Source organism: Aptenodytes forsteri, unplaced genomic scaffold (genome assembly GCF_000699145.1).
Source record: "Aptenodytes forsteri isolate BGI_AS27 unplaced genomic scaffold, ASM69914v1 Scaffold282, whole genome shotgun sequence".
NCBI classification, from domain to species: domain Eukaryota; kingdom Metazoa; phylum Chordata; class Aves; order Sphenisciformes; family Spheniscidae; genus Aptenodytes; species Aptenodytes forsteri.
In genome coordinates this window covers 3892899-3913391 of record NW_008794089.1, presented here as the reverse complement: position 1 = coordinate 3913391, position 20493 = coordinate 3892899, and the positions used below count along the sequence as shown (strand labels likewise).

At 36.3% G+C, this 20493-nt stretch overlaps 1 protein-coding gene across 1 annotated transcript in view; it reads right to left on the bottom strand.

Annotated features, from left to right (window-relative positions):
• Nucleotides 1-20493, bottom strand: part of CNTNAP2 (contactin associated protein-like 2) — a 972464-nt gene that overhangs the window by 714793 nt on the left and 237178 nt on the right. The window contains exon 4 of the mRNA XM_019470872.1: nucleotides 1025-1172. Within this exon, the coding sequence (XP_019326417.1) occupies nucleotides 1025-1172 (148 nt within the window). The remainder of the gene's footprint in view (nucleotides 1-1024; nucleotides 1173-20493) is intronic.

The following is a 20493-nucleotide window of genomic DNA, read 5'->3' as shown; positions in this document are numbered from 1 at the left end:
TGTGTCACTGGTGCCCACGTGAAACAGCAGCAGCGGATAATAGTCAGTGAACTGTACGAGGCTTGGAAGCCTCTCGGTGACATCCCTGATGCGAGCCCCCAGTAGGCAGCACACCTCTCTAGAGAGTGCGTCCGGTCGGCAAATGGGTGCCTCCGCCCCTCTCAGAAGAGAGTCGCCTACTACTATCACCCGTTGCCTTTTCTTAGTGGTGCTGGTTTATACGGGGGGCAGATCGCACCTGCACCGGAGCTGATCGCCTCTGCGAGAGGATAATGCAAAAAAATACGACCTGCACCGGAGCTGATCGCCTCTGCGAGAGGATACTGCATAAAAAATACGTACTTAGAAATAGGACATCAGACACAATTTTCTGCAGGTTTGTAAGCTTTCTTTAAAGCACTGCCTGGATTGAGTTCAAGTAAGGGCATTTAGAAACTACCCGTGCTTTCTTAAAACATAATCAGTTCTGCTCTCAACTTCAGGAGCATTTGTACTATTGGTCATCCAGATTTCAAAAGAAATTCTAAAGTCATATTCAAATACTACAGGAAAAACATCTGAAAAACATGTTTATTTAGACAATCTGAGCTACTCTGATAGAATTGTTATTTATTTGCTTTAATTCTATCTCTAGCACCACGTAATGAATTATGTTCTGTTTCCCAGTTGTTCCCCTCAAGATCCAACACGACATTTGTCTGAATACTATCTTTTCCTCAACTAGCCCGTTCAAGCTTATATAATAGTAAAAGCCTTCTGCAAAACATACCATGAAGATCAAAAGGAGCAACTTCAAAGCACTATCACAAATTCCAATGTTGCATCTTCCAGAGAAGAACAAACTAGCAACTCAGAGTTAAGGTTACAATAAATATTTCATTAAGCCCTGGGCAATATAATTAGCAATCCTGGAACATCTTAATCTATCTAAGCAAAAAGTACTTGAGATTCAGATTTAATCTGAGATCCAAAACCAGTTTTTATTTAGGGGGAAAAAGAAAAGGATGATCATCGAAAAACTTACAATAGGAGCAGCCGTAGACTTCAATTCTTAACCCAATTTGGCCCTCTCCGTTCCAGTCCAAAGGAACTATCCGCACATAGCGAGCAATAACCGGATGTTGTAAATCATGCCGGACCACACTATCAGAGTTAGTATTTCCAGGAAATGCCTAAGGGAAAGAAGAAGAAAAAGAAAATTATTGTATTACATCTATCTCACATGCTATAAAGGCTCTGTTCTGAAAAGCAGGTAGTGAAGTCCTCTGAGTGTCTAGGTTACACTGAAGTTTGGTTTAAATGTTTTTTTGATAGTGACCAAATGAACAGTTGATTTATAAAGTTTCACAAGAATACCAAAACAGTAGCATTGAGACCTCTTTATCCACAACAGATATGTTGAAATCATGGAACAACTGCTGCTAGGTAAGAAAGTAATCCATATTGCATCACTAATCTGTTACTCAGTTATGAACGTGTTAATAAAAGTGTCTAATCCAGAGTGATTTTTCTGGGGAAGAAGGTACCCATCCTTTATCAATAAGATTACACGCACCAGTCATTTTCCTGTAAATATGAACACTGAAATAACTTGCTTCCTACAATAGAAAGGGACCCCTTCAATTTCTCAAATTTCTAAGAATTTAAAAATCTTCCTTTACTTTTGATGTATTACCCGCTGGAAAGTGAGTGTCCAGTTTCTTTCCTAACCATAGCTGTCACCCACAACACAGCCTATTTTTGATGAATAAAACTTTGAAAGTCAGGAAAGGACACAAGCTCTCAAGGGAGTTTTGAAAATCAATGGAGTAAATATTTAGCACTTGGTTTGTAGTTTTGTACCTATTGTTAAATATTTCATAGCATCAAACTTAAAAGTAAACAATAACTATTAGTTATCATAATAGACTATTTTTTTTGTCTTCTCAGTTTATTGAGAATCCATTCATTCATTGGTGGCAGCTGTTAAAGACTATCAGTTAGTCATTCTCAACATTTTCAGAGGAACTTTCACACCTCTTCACAGGTAATTTTCAATAGAAATGTGTCTTGTAACAGTGAACAGAGTAGTCATAAATGAACAGAGAAAAGGTGACCCATTACTAGAGAGCCTATGAAAATAAAATTTTTTTGTGCATCCTCATAAAAAAAAGATATTTTTGCTACAGAGAAAAAAATATTCAGTAGTAGTATCTACACAGTTGCCGTCTGAATAAATCCGTTAAGAATCCTATAATAAATACCCACAGTGGAATGAAAAACAAAGAAAGAATCAATTGGGCTGTAAGGAATACTACTGCAAAATATAGTCACCAAAATTTGCAAGAGAGAAAATTTGTCAGCCCTTTGCATACAGATGTAGCAATGCCTAATTACATGCCCAGATACTACTTATTCCAAAAGGATATCTTAGATGAATAATTACTTTCTACAGTGCACAGTAGATCTAGGAAGGACCCACAGGATCCCTTCCTTGGTGGACTCCAAAAATTATGACATATATTAATGGTTACATTCACCTTAATTTTTCTGTACTGCAGCTATTAATGTGCTAAATGATGATGATGGCACCCCTCACTTCATAGCTGAGCTTGTAAGGTACATTAATTAGTGTCTGTGAAGCACTTATATTCGAGTGGTAAGTGTTTATAAGGAAATTAACAGCTCTGTCTTCTGAGCTGAATAGAAGACAATAAAACAACAAAGGAAAGCATACATTGAATGAGGACAAAAAATCTTATTGAACAGCTGCCTATTCTCTTAGTCTTGTTCTAGGAATCACAGAACTTCATGGAGGGAATAAAGAATTTGATCCTTTAAAAAAATAGATTGTAGTGAGCATGCAAGGTAATGCTCCATATTTCAAGAGCAATTTTGGTTAGGGCATGTCTTAATTTTGTGATACTTGGCATAATCTTATCAAAACTCTCTTAATGTAGGTTTTTGCTGGTTGTTTTGTTTTGGGGTTTGTTTGTTTGTTTAATTTGCTAGACATATAGGGGCAAAGGAAGCTGAATATAGGAAGGCATGATATTTTCTATATAATTTGATTAAAACATTGATGAAAACCAATTCTCAAAATCAGAATGATTTTTCTGTAGCTCTCTAAACTTTGTGCCCTGACTTGTGCTTTACCAGTCCTTTGTCAGAAAGACTTAGGGCTGAAACCAGAAGGTGTTTGATATTTAGAGGGTTTCTACTGGTATATGATCCAGTAACACTTCCTGAATGCATAAACACAGTCAATAGAGAATAGGGCAGTCTGTCATTAGTTTCCTCTATTATTAAAATGCATTCCCTTTGGTCTCCAGCAGAACAGTATCTTTTAAATACAGCCTTCATTTAGATAAATGTGGTACAGTAATACATGCTCTGTGGATAATGCAAACATCAGGCCAATATCCATCATTGCAAGGCTGAAAAGTCAATTTACAGGAGCTTGTGAATTATGTACTATTGCTGTAAAATCTCCTTTTCTGACCGAGAATTGTACGTGGACTCAGAAAGGCAGGTTCTCATTAAAAACTGAGTTTATACAATTTTCAAAGCCACATGTTTGCTAAGGTTAACAAAGAGTTTAATAAGATTTAAAAGTATACTTCAGACCCACATCTCTAATAGGAGATTTTTTTTAAACAGGGAGTGGATGTCTGGCTAAAAAAAATATAGAAATGTACAATAAGAAACCCTCTTACAAAACTATTTCTCAGAAAAAGGTGGAAATACCTGTATAAATTAAACAAGTTTTTCAGATTATTAATCTCATGAATTCACTTAAATATTATTGCCAGATGTGTGCTTTTCATGGGTAACGTGGTTTTTCTTTAACCCAAACTGGGAAAATGACCAAAATGGCTCACTTGTCTGTAAAACAGGTAGCACTGTCTCACCAGTCCAACTCCAAAATCGTCTGTTCTACAAGTCATTTCTCTTCTTGTATTGGGTACCACCTTCTGTAAACTGCTTTAAGTTTCAGCTCCCATTGCAACGAAAAGATGGGGAGTGTTGTGAGTAACAACCACTGTGGGAAAATAACGGAAGATTGGCGAGGAGGATTGTAAACACACTCAAGTGACTTGCAGCTAGGGTGTCGAAAAACACATATACCATACTAATTGTTGTTTGGCCTTGTGTGTTGGACAAGCAGAACATAGGCCTGTGATAAACTCAGAGGCACCCTATCAAACATGCTTGAGATTCCTGCCCTGCTGTGGGAAAGATCAAAGCACAGTGGTAAACTACGCCTGCGCGAATCCCTGAAATACAGGTGAAAAACAACAGGTTCAATGATCTTCTGGCAAGGACCAAGCTCCCCGGTGCCTGCGTCCCCGCTTGTGTGCCTCTGTCCAGGTGCTGCTTCGGGGATCCCCCAGTTAGCGAGGTAACAAAAATAAATTTGCTCTTTGCATTTCATCCATGGTTTTGTGGTTGTTCCTGCGTCCTGCCTATGCCGGCTCACACAACCACTTTTCTCAAAGACAGTGCTCTACAGGACAGCAAAGTAATAAGAATGAAGAAAGGGAAGAAAATATGCCCCCATATCCTTTCTAAACACTGCTTTAAAGCATATGTTGAACGGAGTTTTCAAAAGTACTCACTAAGAGTTTTGCGACTGGCTTCCTTAAGAGTAAAATTTGTTCAGATCTGAGTATTTTTCAAAAATTACTAGGGCAGGTTTATAGGACAGATAATATATTTTAATGGGCCAAATAATTAAGTTAAAAACAAAAAAGCTTTTGGCACAGGAGGTTTCTTCAGCAGAAGCAGCAGCAAAAAGAAGCTGTATGATCTTTGAAATTCACTTTATCAAGATGATTCAGCACACTACTGTACATAGAGACACAGTAGAGACATTCAGTATAATTTTCTTTGCATAAACAAAGACCCTGAGAGAAGTGAAGGTAAGTTTTTGTGAAATTTGGAAGAAAACTTAGCGAAAGTTAAGATTCAGACTCAATTTTGTTTCCTGTATTTACAGAACAATGATATTCTCATCAATAATTATAAATGTTAAAGCTAAATTATAAATTTATAGTAGTATTTTACTATAGTAGTAAAGTGACATACAGCTTAATAGTATTATTTAAGTAAAACTGACAAAAATGTGTTTATTTTCCTGTAAAAGGACAGTTTTGCAATACCATTCAGTACTCGACTTTATGGTTACAGCAAATACATTACAAAATCTCATTTTGGGAAAATGCTTTGATCACCTTTTACAATAAAGGATTAAAAAGAAATTCTCAGTGTTAAAAAAATTATCTCTGAAGTAAGGAGGCTCAAGACTGAATGAAAAGAAATGTTATTAAGTGAACAAAAGTGGAGGTTCTCATACTTTAACCAAAGTGGAAAAGAATGAAAGAATATTGGTCAGATACTCAATCAAATGAACAAAAAGATGTTTGCAATCTTTCAACTCTTAGTGTATCAGAGAAAAAAACCTGCATTTCACCCCCAAAAATCATCACATATATACCAGAGAACCTAACATGCTTAAGGGGAAAATTAATTCTTCACCTGACTTAATTCAGGTGAAGAATTCTCCTTCTAAATTAATGATTTATTCAGAGACAAGTATTAAAATTACTTCAATGTATGCTTTTTCTAGGGTGATGTAAATATAGGGCAATACATGGAATATTAGGACGACATTTCTTTTCCAATTAAAAGAGGAAGAACTATATTTTTTTTTCATAACTTTAATTACTAGTAATTTTTTTTCATTACTTTAATTATATACTTACTATTATACTTCTTGACAGTTTGGCATTGCATTGGCCATTGGTATTTTAAACAAAGGAGGGAATAATTTACGGGTCTGACTTATAAAAAAAATCTAGGCTTCTAGCTTTATTTTGACACAGCAATAGTGAAAACACCGCAGAGTCTATGTTCCATGGTACTATAGCTCTATAAATGGCTCTCATAAACAGAAACAGGATTTGCATGCAAAAGCCACGTCAATAGAAGTGTGGTATTATAAAATATGGAAACGTCCACAGACAGATAGAATGTCTGTGGGAAGCATACCTGGGTTTTCTTTGAGGACTCCAAGGTGAGTTAAGCATAGAGCTGGCTAAACCTTAAAATTTTTATTTTACAGAAAATCCCCAAAATTCCAAAACAAATACTTTTCCAAAAACTAGAAAGATTACAAACTTGAGAAGTTGGTATCTTTGGTTATGGCTGTCAGGCCTCTGCCTGCACAGCAAAGAAAATCTGGAAAACTTTGTTCTTCCCTTGAGTTCTCAAGACTTTGCACCCTCAAGGAGAGGAGCAGGGCAGGCTGGATGCTGGGAGCTCTCGGCCAGTAGTGCTGTGGAAGGGTGTTTGGCATAGCAGGGCAGTCCAAATCCAGGGACGCTGGAAAAATTCACATCACGTATTGGTGCTGCACAAGCTGACTGAAATCCATAGTAGCTTTCAGAGAAACCAAGATGTTTCAAAAAAGTGTTCCTGTTTTACCATGTGAACATTTAAAAAAAAAACCAAACCCTTAACTTCATTAGAAAATTGAGTCAAGCTCTAAGTGCCTCATTGCTGCTGAAACATTTCCCTGCTGGATACCTATGAAAATCCAGCCCAAATGTATGATGTACCTTCAACAGGTGCTGAATCTCATCTTTGAGACTCACGGTTATAAAATGACCAGAGCTCCTAAGAGCTCAGGATTAACAACATGTGGATAAAGTCAACATTATAATGCTGCTGATGGTACTCTGTGCTCATATGATCTTGATTCCACTATCAGTGATACTGGTAAACTCCCAATTTCAGTACAGTTACCCACATCCTTCCCACAGCTGCACATCTCAGTTAAGCAAGTTACCAATGTTATGTGTAGTACCACTGATTTCTGAAAAACTACTCACATACTCAAAGTAAGGAACTTGGTCAAGTACCCACTTTAAATCAGGTCTTAAATTAATATATAAGGACTGGAGTGATTTCCAATGCGATCTCCAATGAAGAGAGAAACGAGAACAGTAGGTTAATTAAGAAAATTGTCTGAGACACTTCCGCTCTCACTGTATCAGTTCAAGACCCTTTAAAACCAACATGCAAGCAATGATCACTGCATTTATATCATTCTTCTGTTTTAATTTCCAGGAAGAAATGGATGTTTGCTTTACATCTTAAAACTGGTTTATTAATAGCAGAACACATGCAATCTTGTACTGAATATGTGTATGTGCATCCATGTGTCTTTCTCTCTGTCAGTCTTCTCTCTTTGGAACTCACTGGGCCAATTTCAATCAAACTTTGATGAAGAGAAGGCAATCTAAATATTTTATGTATTTGTAAGGTGGTCAATAAGAAGAAATATGCATCTTATTACCATCTAGTAACAGGCTTTTAATATAACTGAATACACATCTTTTCTATGCTCAAAATATTTCCTAGCAGTTTTTAAACAGAACTATAATTTTGATCACATTATTCCCTTAAATTCTCTACTGATTCCCAGGGGGTTTACTTTCAGGTCCAAATTCTCTCTTTGTATGCTAAAAACATATTCTAACCATGTATGCGTTGTAATTAGATGTATAACATCATGTAATTATCACTACATCCAAAGAATAATGCTGAAAGCTGTATTTGTTGCCTTTTACCCTTTTACATCTCCCAGCAAAACCAAATGATTCAGCAACATAACGTTATTGATTTTTATAACATAATATGCTAACATTTTATAACCTGCTTAACTGTTGCTATACTTAAAAAGAACTTCATCTCATTTTCAGGAATGTTTAGTTTTTTATTATTTTAACAGGAGCCTCAAGAAATCTTTAAGTCTCAAGAAATCTTTAAAGGATCATTCATCTTCTGTTCACAGATGACTCCTACAGATTTCAGTTTTGTACACTCATTCCTAGAAAAAGTTTTTAAAACTTGAAGACAGAGAATTGGAGGAATCATAAAGCAAGATATGATACCTTGGATATAATTTCAGATACTCGAAATAGAAATTACAAATCTGTCACTGAGTTTTAACTTCGCGTATTGATGTTTGTAGTTTTTCTTTAAAAACAACAACAAACAAAAACCCCATACACAAACAAACAAACCAACCCCAAAAAACCCCACATGAGCATGGCCACTGTTTCCAGAACATGATTAATATTAACTGGATGCAAGTGAAATGCTCTTTTCTCCTTTGGCACTATTGTAGGATATTATCTTTGTTTAATTTACTTTAAGTAATGAAGCCTAAAGCCAAAATCTAAAACAAAAAAGAACCACCTCTCCACTCTGCTCATACACACCAAACCCAAGAATGAATTGCTTTTCTCATATTTTTCCACACTAATTTTTCATACCTTTTTATGGGCAGAAACATTACCGAGTTATCTGTGCATTTTTCTAGGAAAACTGACTGCTTTCCAGGACAAAACAGCAATCTTTTGGTAACTTTATATTACATGAATATTTGGGGCAGAACATCTGAGAGTGCACATGTACAGACTGGGGGTTTTTGTTTGATTGTTTTCCTGGCAAATCCACTTAATCCCCCTGTTCCCTTAACCTTTAGACTCAAGAACAAGGGGACACAAACATATGGATACTGCTAAGTTTTACTTTATAGGACATCACAGATGGCATCACAGCAAAGGCAGCAACAGACTCATGCTTCTCCACATCCTGAAATTGAACATAATATTCCAGAGATGTGCCAAATGGCTCACCAGCAAATATCTGATTCCCTTTTGGTGTGGATACCAAACATAACATGAAAAGTTTCTACTACTGATATTCATAAATTTAGCAGATAATTTTCAGGTCTGCATAATGAACAAGAGATTTCAACCCCTGTGCTGAACCAAGTAGGTTTTGTTCAAGATGACACAAAACGGTGAAAATTTTAATTTTTTTTAAAACCTGAAATATACACCAAAAAAATTAAGTAAAGTCAACGCTGAAAGGTTAGAAGGGTTTCTGCAGAGTCTTAATGAATTCCTGAATAACATTATGATAGTCATTTATTTCCATAATTACATGCTATTTACTCTCCAGAGATTCATACAATACCCAAGGAGATAATTGTGATTGTCCATTCTGATACCCTAAACAATTGTGGTTGCAATACCTTGAGGTTTTGGGGTGTTTTTTTCATTTTTAACCATAACTACATTCAACAAGAAAAACAGATGAGCTTGATTTGGGAACTTGCTGATGAAAGTCTATCCTTGTCTTTGGCAATTCGTTCTCAAGATTTAAGATCCAGTATTTACACCTAGATTGAATTTGTGAAAATACAACCTTCCAGCCATTGAATAATATTACATATTTGCTGTCAAGATCAACTGATTGATTGCATCATTAGTAAAAATTTCTTAACACATTGGGGAGTAATCATTAACTTGCTTTTGTCTTAAATAAACTAAACAGATTTTAACTCTTAGACATTTCAGGTCACGGGGTAGACCCACTCCAGGGATAACTTGGGGTTTCATAATGAATAATACTGATATCTTTAAGGTAGTTCCTTTATTTGCATGAGAAACTGAAACATGTGTAATGCCCAAGCCTGTGGACTGCCAGATGGGAAAGAACTGTCTTCCATGAAGGTGTGCCCTATAGCACAGGAGCTGGATTCTCTTTGTGACTGCCCCAGAGCTCCCATGGGATGTTAGACAAATAAGTTGCAAAAAACTTCAGTGAAACTTAGTATAGTTTCCTGGGCACACAAAATGATTAGGTAGTTTTGACTTAATCTTTCACTGTCTCAATTCCACATATAAAATAGGGAGTAAAAATTCATTTGTTTTATGGGGTTGTAAAAATAAAATAATACTTATTAAGCACTTAGTCAAGTATTCACACGGGCACCTAAATTAGAAATCTAAGCCTTTTGCAGTCAGTGAAGCAAAGTGGGAGATAGGAACTAAATTAAAAGTTTGCCACTCTTCACTGGCTACACAGTAAAACATAAATTTTCCTAGGTGTAATACAAATGTATTAAAAAAAATGGAGAATATAATCAACAAATTACTTCCAAAAGTTGCTTAGTGACTACTTCATGTTAGAAGAAAAAGAATACAAAAAAGTGTGAAATGGTGATAGAGACAGAATAAAAACTGCTTTTCTCCCAGGGACTTGTGAGGTTTCATTCATTAATAGAAAAAAATTACTTTGGCTACATCTTCAGTAGAATGAAAGGGAGACAGGAAGAATGTGTTTCCAGACTAACTAAACACAACTGCAGTCATTACTGAAATAATAACAGCAACAGCTCTCTGATTACTGGCTGCTGGGCTACAGAGCTCAGCACTAAGAGGAGCTCTCACCTTGAGAAGAAGGGCAAACAGAGAGGAACCCAGTGTGGTCCTTGGTTTCTTTTCCTCTCTGGTACTGATGTATGTGGCAATTTTCACATACTTTGATGCTTTTTAAATAGCTTTTAAGTAATTTTCAGAACAGTATTTATTCCTTTTACACCAGTCTGGTCTCAAAGCTTCTTGTGTCTCTTCTACACACTCCACTACTCTACTGGGTTACTTATGTGAAACTTTGCAACCCAAGAAGTTGAGGCTGTTACTAGCGAGTGCACTTCTGAGAGGCAGGTACAAACTCTGCAATGTCATTCCATGCCCACTGCACTTAGTGCATCGGATTATAAGACTGAAACTCCCTGCAGGAAAAAGTACAAAGGCAAAACCTATTTTAAATACTGCTTAGAATCTTCTATTTTTAGAAGGGACATAGCAACTAAATAAAGAAAGCTTTTGAGTTTTCGAGTGATGAGGAAATCAGGATGGTCAATTTTTAAGATAAGCAGTTCTCAGTTATGAGTGGTTTTCATTCCTATGTGAAATCACAGAAATGTCCAAAGACTACTTTTCAGATCATTGCAATTCTGCCTAGACCATTAGCGTGCAAGAAACAACCCTTAACCAAAACACGTGCCATATCTGAAATAGTTTGTTACAGGAATACAATTGTAAATCAAGCTGTGGGGAATAAAGTCTGGTTATGGTGTATTAATTACTTCAAGTTTGAAGTTAATGTCATATATTGAGATAACAATAAACAAACTTTAAAGACAAAAATTAAAAAATCAGGTGATTTTCCAGTATACTTTCTGTATCTGTTTAATGCTGGGATTATAGTTAATTGCAAATAGCATTTGTAGTCCTCCATAACTCAAATGAGCTTCCCAATAATGGGAAGTCAGACTGGATAACAACAAAATAATAAACTTTCTTTAAACATATCTTCAGCTGTCCTTAAAACATTAAAAAATTATAAAAAAACTTGAAAAGTATGTATCTAATATAATTTTGTATCTTTTTATTTTCTTTATGTATGCTTCCAAGTTGTCACGTTTATGAAAGGAACAAAATAAATGTATAGTATTAAGTCAAGATTTAGCAGACAATGCCTAGAGAAAAAAAAAGGAAATATGTTACTATTGCCATCTAACACTAATACATGTCTCGGTTTCTGGCTGTAGCTGCAGTACTCTCTGAACATGACAAGAGGGAAGAAAATAAAAATAACTTATCTAAAATACTTTGCATGCACTAAAATCAACAATTCCAGTGGCTGGTGCAGTTACCAATGATAACTAGGATACAGGAAATCTCTAGCCGTTTTCCTTTTCTTTTCTCCTATTTGCCCTAGGCAGAGCCCGTACTCTGAAACTCACTACCTTAGGACAAGATCTTCTTGACAGAGGATCACAGGTTTAGAACCTTTTGCTCTGTGGCCCAGGACCAAATATAAACCAAACATGAATATAGGAAACATCAATGTGAACCCTTTCTAAAACTCAGTACAAGTCTAAAAGGGCTCCAAACACAAAGAATCATAAGAAAAATTGCAAGCAAACACAAAATTCCTGTCTCGGGAAGAATATGTGGAGTAGGACTCTATAGAATAATCCTTTCAAACTGATCAAAGCAATATTACTAAGAAATCTCCAAAAGCAGAATTACAATGCGTGACAGTCTTCAAACATGCCTGCCTATCCTTCAACTTGCATCTAAAAGCTGCTTATCTTTCTAGGGAAATAAGGACAGTTTTAACCACTTGGCCTTTTGAAATGATACCAAAAAGCCACAGGACTATTTTATAAAGGAATGTGCAAAGGAATATGTGGATTGTTACAAGTTACCTCTTTCTTCAGGGATTTCTTTCAGTTAACTTCTTATTCTATTTTTTTCTTTCTGCTAAGATGAAAATGACAGAAAGATTTTGGAAGGACTACAGAATACTTGTGTCTCCGCTTAAGTCCATTCTGACAATGTGAAATGGCAACTCAGCCTTCATGCAGAAAGTGACTGATATCCATATCAGAAGTTTAGAGCAAGAAGTAATCTCTGATTGGAAACCCTGGGAATTTAGTAAACCGTTAAATGTCTTAACAAAGGAGATTACTGAAGGTGATATTTTTGTTCTAAAGTAAATAATCCGATTTCATCCCATTACCTCTTTTCCGACTGTATTTTTCAGAAGTTATATTTTTTCCTTTGTCAGAGATAATATGCCTCTGTAATTTCCCTATGATGTTGTTTGGTTCAGGTTTACATCAAGTACTATTCTGAAAGTGACTGTATAGGCATCTTTTAGGTCAAATGACCTCAAATAGGTGTTAGCACCTGAAATAGGAGGACTTCTATATATTAAAAACCTTGCTTAATAAGCAGCAAAGGTGAACCTATTTAAAAAAAAAATAATTGGAAGAAGGAAGGATTTTAAAATTTTGATCACCTGTCCACTTCTTCTTTTCCTTACAATTCATAAAATGAATAGTAAAGTGATTTAATGGCCTAATTTGCTTGCAACAGAAACTTCCTAAATTTAATTTTAAGCTGTGTTATAAGTCTTAGAGGGTTGAACATTTAGAGTCAATTGATCACTAGTTGTGTGCGAGTCATTATTTTTCCTCACACAGCATGGGCAATTTTATCTGATTCAGGTATTTCTGGTTTATTTATTTTTGGCAGCCAAGACGCATGCTTCCCTGACCAAGGAGGCAGTGACATTTTGAGTTTAGCATGACCTCATCGCAGTCTCTTGAGTCTATCACTGAGCAGGGTTGAGGGCCTCTACAGCCACTGAATGAAAGGAAGGCTTGGAGGTCGACAGAACAACACCTCTGCCATTAATAGCCTCATGTGTTTCACTACTCGTGTAGAAGCAGAAGGTGGAAATTCTGACACAAAAAGATCTTTATTACTGAATAAATATTACTGGCCCAATATTTGTCCTACATGATTTACTCTCCCGTGACAAGGATTTACAGCAGCACAGAAAAGGTGGAGTGCGGTTCTGTTCCTATGCAAAGGCCCAAAGTGATCAGGAAAAGGCTGGTAGATACACAGTGAATCTTCTTGCATATTCTTTTTTTCCAAAGCTACGTCACACTGACATTGCTGTTTTCCAATAATGGCAGGTGTTCTTACTATCACCAGCTTTCGTAGTGAAGACGCCATGATCTTGTTGCTATTTATTAGTCTGATATATCCCTTTCTCTACAACTAATATGAGAGAAACCAAAAATACTCTTTGTGGTTATTTTTAGGAAGCAGGAGTGTAAAGGCAAAGGAACCAGGACCTCCCCATCTTTCACTTCCCCTGCCTTCTAGACCAATTTAGTTACCTCTTGAGAGTATTTTGAAAACATCCTTGCAAGTGCTCAGAACAAATTTGGAATTCTTCAGAAGGAAGAGGCTATCATAATGTTACGCTGTTTCTCCATAGGATTGCAGGAGGCACCTGCAGGAAATGTCTTTACAGCCCTTTGATAAAGCTCTGTAAATACTTGTAATAGTACAAGCGCTGCAGCCAGGAATGACTGTTGGCAGTTGTGTTTTGTTGCTTACTTCATGTGTGAACTTAGACTAACAGCCCAATGTCTCTGAAACTCATTCCATCTGTAAAACGGAGATAATACTCTCAGAAGTGTTTGCTGAGAATTCATTAGCTATTATTTATGCACTGATCCTTTAAAAACAAAAACAATCCATGCACTTTTTCTACATCCCTGCTCGCTCAAAAAAAAAGAAATAAATCAAATGACAGAGACTCATTGACTTTTGCGGCCAGAAGGGAGCATTATGAAAATCTAGTCTGGAGTTCAGCAGACACAGAGTACCGACTCCCATGCACTAGTTGAAGTAATGAGTTCTCAGTCTGGGCTGTAGTGCAACATTCATAAGGTTATTCAGTCTTGATTTCAAAACTGAAAGTGATGGAAAATCAAATCTATCACACTCCTACGGAAGCTCTTCCAATGGTTACTTATATTCAGTGTAAAAAATATTATTTATTTATACTTGGGCTTTGTCTGGTTTGTTCCTCCAGTCACTGGATCTCATTACATCTTTTGTTCTGTATAAAAGAATGGTTCACTATCATGGATAACTTCTCCTCTGCAAGAACCTAGCAAACTAGGATGAGAAAACACTGGCTATACTTCCATAATATCAAAATAATCAGATAATTAAGCAAAACCTGTAATTTGTCTGGAACAGCTTGCAAAATTACAACATGATCTGGCTTGCAAAATTTGTACAGGCTTTATTTTAAAGAGAGTAGTTTTGTTTTGTTTTTTCCCTCCCTCACTGATGGATGTATAAAATCAGACTAAACAGCATGGGTATTCATTCTCTTCCTGTGTCAGTCTTAAACATTAGGGTTCAAACCCTTCTTAAATAGGATCACCAAAAGGTTTCCAATTATCACTCACATTATGCATTATTATCTAGCTGGGATTGCTATGCTGTAGTGCAGCAGAAAACTTTCAGGCGGTCTCCACTGTGCTTCATATAAACTCAGCTATGACTTAACTCAATCATACAAGCAATATGATAACACAATAGCTCATACTTCCATTTAAAAATTGTCATTCCTCTTTTTGTAAAATAACATCTGTTCAGATAATCTCTGTGCAAACCAAACTGATTGCTTAGAATAACTCTGGTACAAATGTTAAATAGCTGTCAGATTAATATATCAGAGGCCACAGTGAATATCTAGTTTTTAGGAAGAATGTCACAAAAGTTCAATCCATCTTTGAATAAAGAGACTTTTTTTTTCAAAAAGCCCATTTCATACTCATATATATAGAGAATACAATTGTTTAGCCTTGTTAGTCTAAGCTTGCTTAAGGAAGAATAAAAGGAATATACTTTAGACAGAACGAAGAGCAAAGCAAGGTAGAAAGAAAGCAGTAGCGATAGATCCTTGTTTTCAGCAGCTTTTCATAAATACTCTTGGGAAGCCAACTGAGTTTCATTAAAGGGAATGAATCAATGGTCCTTCATAAAAAGATAATCAATTAGAAAGTCATTACCTGAAAATTAGCACTCAAAAAACAAAATTCCATTTTAAAGCCAATTAAACTATATGTCAGTACTAAGTTGAATTGCACTTGCATTGATGTATGCAAAATGATGAACATCCTCCATCCCTAAGAGATGTAGACAGTGAAAAATTAAATAACATGTTTATAGACACTGTTGAATTTATTTTTTGCAAGCTATCTCGAGCAGCAGATGACTATGCTGGGCTTTATAACAGCTTTACATTGTATATCTCAAGTACTGATGTTCTTACTGGAAATACAGCACTTGAGAAAACCTTACTTTTGCTCGCTGTCATAACAGCACATAGGAAACCAACTACTACTGTAGAAGCCAGAGAGAGGGCTGAAGGCAGGCAAGCACCCCAATAGCCTCTTTCTCCCAATAGGTTGCCATAGTCCTGGCGTGATTTGTGTTCTGTGCCACACTGGAAAGGCAAATAGTCTTAAGTGTTGAGAAGGCGGAGTAGACAGCATCTCACGGAAGAGCTAAAATCTCCCCCTGGGCCCCAGCTGGAGAGTCAGCCCTACTTGTCTTTCTGTCTACAGTGACCAGGCTAATCCATCACACCTGGGTCTGCAGTGCAGAAAGAGTGGTATATCCCTCCCCTCACAAGTCTGGTCTGAGTAACAGGAGGCAGCAGAAATAGCTTCCTGAAGGTGGGATGCTGCAGCTTGCAATGCTAGAGCAGCGTTCTGGTAAGTACACCTCACCACATAATATCATTGCAAGGGAGGGGACGCTCCCCCTACACCTACCATTAGAAGTTTAATCTTAAACACAGAAGAAACAAGACAGAAGTATGAATTCGCTACAGAACATTAAGCACATCTTAATCACATACTTAACATCATGCACACACTTAAGTAGAATTAGGTTAAATAACTAAAATGTAAATGCCGTCTTGAAATGAGATGTTTTTCTGAGTTGGGGTAAAAGGGTTCAACTTCAAGGACTTAATTTAGGTGCTAAATTGATGTTCCTAGTGACAAACGTGCTAGAATAACCAAGACATCCCCATCAAACCAGGAGATGTGACACAATGTGCAGGAGGTCTGAGATGAGCCAACAGCTGGTGGCCAGGCAGCATGCCTGAGGTCTCTCAGCTGATGCTGGGTACCTAAATTCAGGAAATGGAATTGCACTCTAGGTCCCTAGAGCACATCTGTCTGTGTATGAGATTAATCCTGCCCTAGGGCTATCTGTTTATCTTCTAGCACTATAAACTTAGTTCAGAGAATAAGTTTAGCTAAAGGTCTAGCCAAGTGTTTTGGTAACAGTTACTTGTACATTAGAAAACAGGTATTCTAGGCCATAGGAACATATAGAGTAGAAGGTTCATATACGAATTCATATACACTTCTTTAGTTATACTGATTAGTATTTTTGCCTTTCTGGGTTCAATGAGGGCAGATAACTAATGCTTGGGAACAAAAATACAAAAATCCTACCAGATTGCATTTATGCTGGGCCCCATTTTGTCTGTGTTGACAAATTAATCACCATGTTTAGACTTAATAATTGAGTCAAATAATGTGGCTTAAAACATTTTGAACTCCATCCATGATTCCAAAATCTAGCACAAAGACCATCATTTTAAAGTGTTATCCTGGATCTATGGAGTGGTACTGTAAACAGAAAAATGGAAAAATTACATGTCAGAAATGAATACAAATAATACAGAATGAGATGGCATGATTTTTTTTAAAAAAGACTGTTACTCGAGTACTATGTTTATGAAATCCAGAACCACCACATACCATGCTCTTATTGTCTCTCATTTAATCCACAGCTAACAAAACCTATTTTTAAAACACTGCATATTTATATTACTTTTTCATACAGGATAAAAGATGGTTATTATATCAAAATATAACTACCTAAGTTAGGTGTCACTGTAAGATAGCATATAAATGGCCAGTATTAAAGAATATATATGAAAAGTTTCTGAATGCTCATTTATATTTTACAACTGTAGCTCTGGTTCTTTAGCTCTACTTCCGAATAACCCCAGTGTATCTCAGCAGAATATCTAGACATCTAAGTCACTGCCTGTGTTTAGGAAGGTGGTTTACTCACTCGTGAGAGATGTTCCTAAGAGGAAGGATTTTAGAAATTTTCTCAACACGAATACTGAGTACCTTATCTTTTGTTCCAACTGGTCAATCAGTAAGTCAGCTCTGCTTTCTTTGCACATCAGCTGTAAATGAGAATGCTGAGGGCTCATTTCTCATGTATTTGTTGTGTTAAGGGAAAAAGAACTACAGCAGTAAATGATGAGAATATTTAAGAAGTTGGCTCTAATCACAGCTGTGCAATGCTGTATTCCTGAAAGTAGCATTAAACCCTTAGGGCTGTGCTGGAAAATTGCTGTGTGGAGCTGTAACTATGCACTTGCCTTTGACAGCTACATCTTGACATAATGTTTGAAATATCTGAGCGAGTGACCTGACACGTTCTAGGCCCAAGTGAGATGCTGCATTTCTATTCAGGCTAAAGTTCATCAAATCAGACATCTACAAGTTATACACTATCTGTATTTCTACCTAAATTCTGAATTTAAAATAAACATGTCTTCTCATATAAGTGTACTGATGCATTTTAAAAGATCATAAAAGTCATAAATGAACGAGGTTTTGTAGGAAGAGTCAAACACTAAGTACTGTAATGATAGCATTGAGCTCTCAAAGGCTAAAAAACAGGGAAAAGAACAAAGTGGGGAAGGGAAGAGGAAAGAACAGTGAAGAAAATTGTCATTTAAAATTATAGAGCCAGCAAATACATCCATATTTCTGCCAACTTCTGCTGACAAAGGCCTGGAAACAGTACAAATCAGGAAATTAGTGGATGCATTGGGTAATTGCTGAGTCTGGTTAAGTCTCCAGTTTATTACAAGTTGATTCCGTGTTTCAGAAACAGCAGACAATTTCAATACTGCCTGCTCAATAGGATAACACACTCCTGGAACGCATAGTAGTGCTTCTTATCTGTGATGTTTTGCATGCATTGTCTCGAATTTTATTAAGTTTTTATAGTGAAGAAATAGTGTATTTGCACAATTTTCTTTACTATAATTACTAGATGGGCTTGAGGTTTTGTTTTTAAAAGAAAAAAATACATTTTTTGTGTTATTTTTTTAAAAGGAACTTAAGAGTAGAAATAGCCCCAACCTTAATGAAAAGTCCTTCTGTTAGTGAAAATCTGAACAATCCTATACTCCTTGCTCATGGCTCAATAAAGGCCAAGTCATCCTCTCCTTAAGCAGCAGGGCTGATCATTCTTTATTGGAACACAGAAAAGTTTAGGTACAGAGGAAGTGACATGGTCCTCTATTTTTGCATAGATCCTCCCTAAGTACAATCTCTTATTAACTTACAGTCTGAATCAAGGGGATGATCAGCAAATAAAGTTTCAGGTAGAAAGAGAGTGAATATTACCTGTGGATTGGGCTAAAAATATTAAACAGAAAGATCCTTTCGCTACACCACGGAAATTAAGAGACAAGATAAAATGAGGAGTAGAGGTAAAGGTGTTAGCAAAATGAATACTCAAGTTTTGTTCTTAAGGTAAACAAAATTGAACATAGAATGCAAAACCAAAAAAGCTAATAGGAAAGAATGGTTCAGAATGGAAATGACTGTATCAGAAACAAATCCTGAAGACACAATGTCAGACATATCTAAGAAGACAAAATACTGTTTACCCAAACAGACTGAAGAAAATGATGCATGAAATGGCAAGTCCTTTTGCCAGGATTTATGAATCTATCAAATTTGGACAATAGGGAGTGAGGAACAAAGGGATTGGGAAAGACAAGGATTTGCGAACAACCTACATATTTACCAAGTTTAAGAAAGGTAAAATAACTATCCAGAAAACCACAGACTTCTATCATAAACTTACTCAACGCTAAATGTATTTTGAAGCAAAGAACAAAGACAGACATATAGATCTCTGGGAAACAATAAAATCCATCAAGGGCAAAGTTAAGCTAACCCATTTGATATCTCTTCTGCAAGACAGTTTTTTGGGTTTGTTTGGTTTGTTTATTTTTTATAACAGAGATGGAATATAGGCAGATTTCAATGTACTGTTTGCCACTCACTCATGGGAGATTAGTAATTGAGATGGAGAAGATGGAATATAGTGTAAGATTTGGAAAGGAGCCAAGTGGATGGTGACAAGAGAACTAGGAGAAGAGAGTTTATTGGTTGAGTTTCTCAAGAATCATTCTTGTGTTTTGTATTATTTCATTAATGAATTGGGCAGAGAAAGTAAGGCATGTGCTACTAAATGCATAGATGACATGAATTTTGAAGTCTCTACCAAGATCAAGGAAAAATTATCAGACTTGAGCAATGATGTGGTAAAACTTAAGAGACAGCTAAGTAATGCAAAGTCAAAGGACCTCACCTAGGAACCAAATGACAATTTCTTCTACTATCTGGGGCAAAAGTGGGTAATAAGTGAGCTGCATAGACTGTATTATAAATAAGTGACCTGCATAGACTGTATTATCAGATACGGAAATGAGTAATAAATCTTTCTTCAAACATGTCAGAAGAACACAGTCTGCCAGACACTTTGTAAGACCAACACATGAATAGATATAAACAGAATACAAAAGGAAAGCCATGGCAGAGAAGTTAAACGTGTTCTTTGCATTCTGTGGATGAAACTGGGGTGATGTCCCTGGTGCATCTCTTCTTTCTAAGGGATTTTGTCAAGGGTTTGGTTTGAGGCAGTTTTGAAACAAACAGACAAAATGAAAAGTAACAAATCATGAAGGTCAGACAGCATTCACCTGTGGGTTCTGAAGCAACTCAAGGATGAAATAGCTGAATTATTAACAATGGTGAATAACTTCTCACATAAAACTGCTTTGGTGCCTAACCATAGGAGGGTGGCAATTTTTAAAAATCCTCCTCCAGAGATCCAGGGAATTACAGACCAGTAAGCTTGTCATCTGTGTCAGGCAAAGTCTTATAAACTAGAATAAAGAATAGAATTACTGCAGACACCTGAGTAATTATGATCTGCTTGAGAAGAGTCAGCTTGGCTTTTACAAAAAAATCCTTCATTACAAACCCACTGAAGTTCATTGAAAGAGCAAATATGCATATGGATAAAGGTGATCTGGTTAATGTAATCAATTAAGAATTCCAAAAGGCTGTTGAAAATA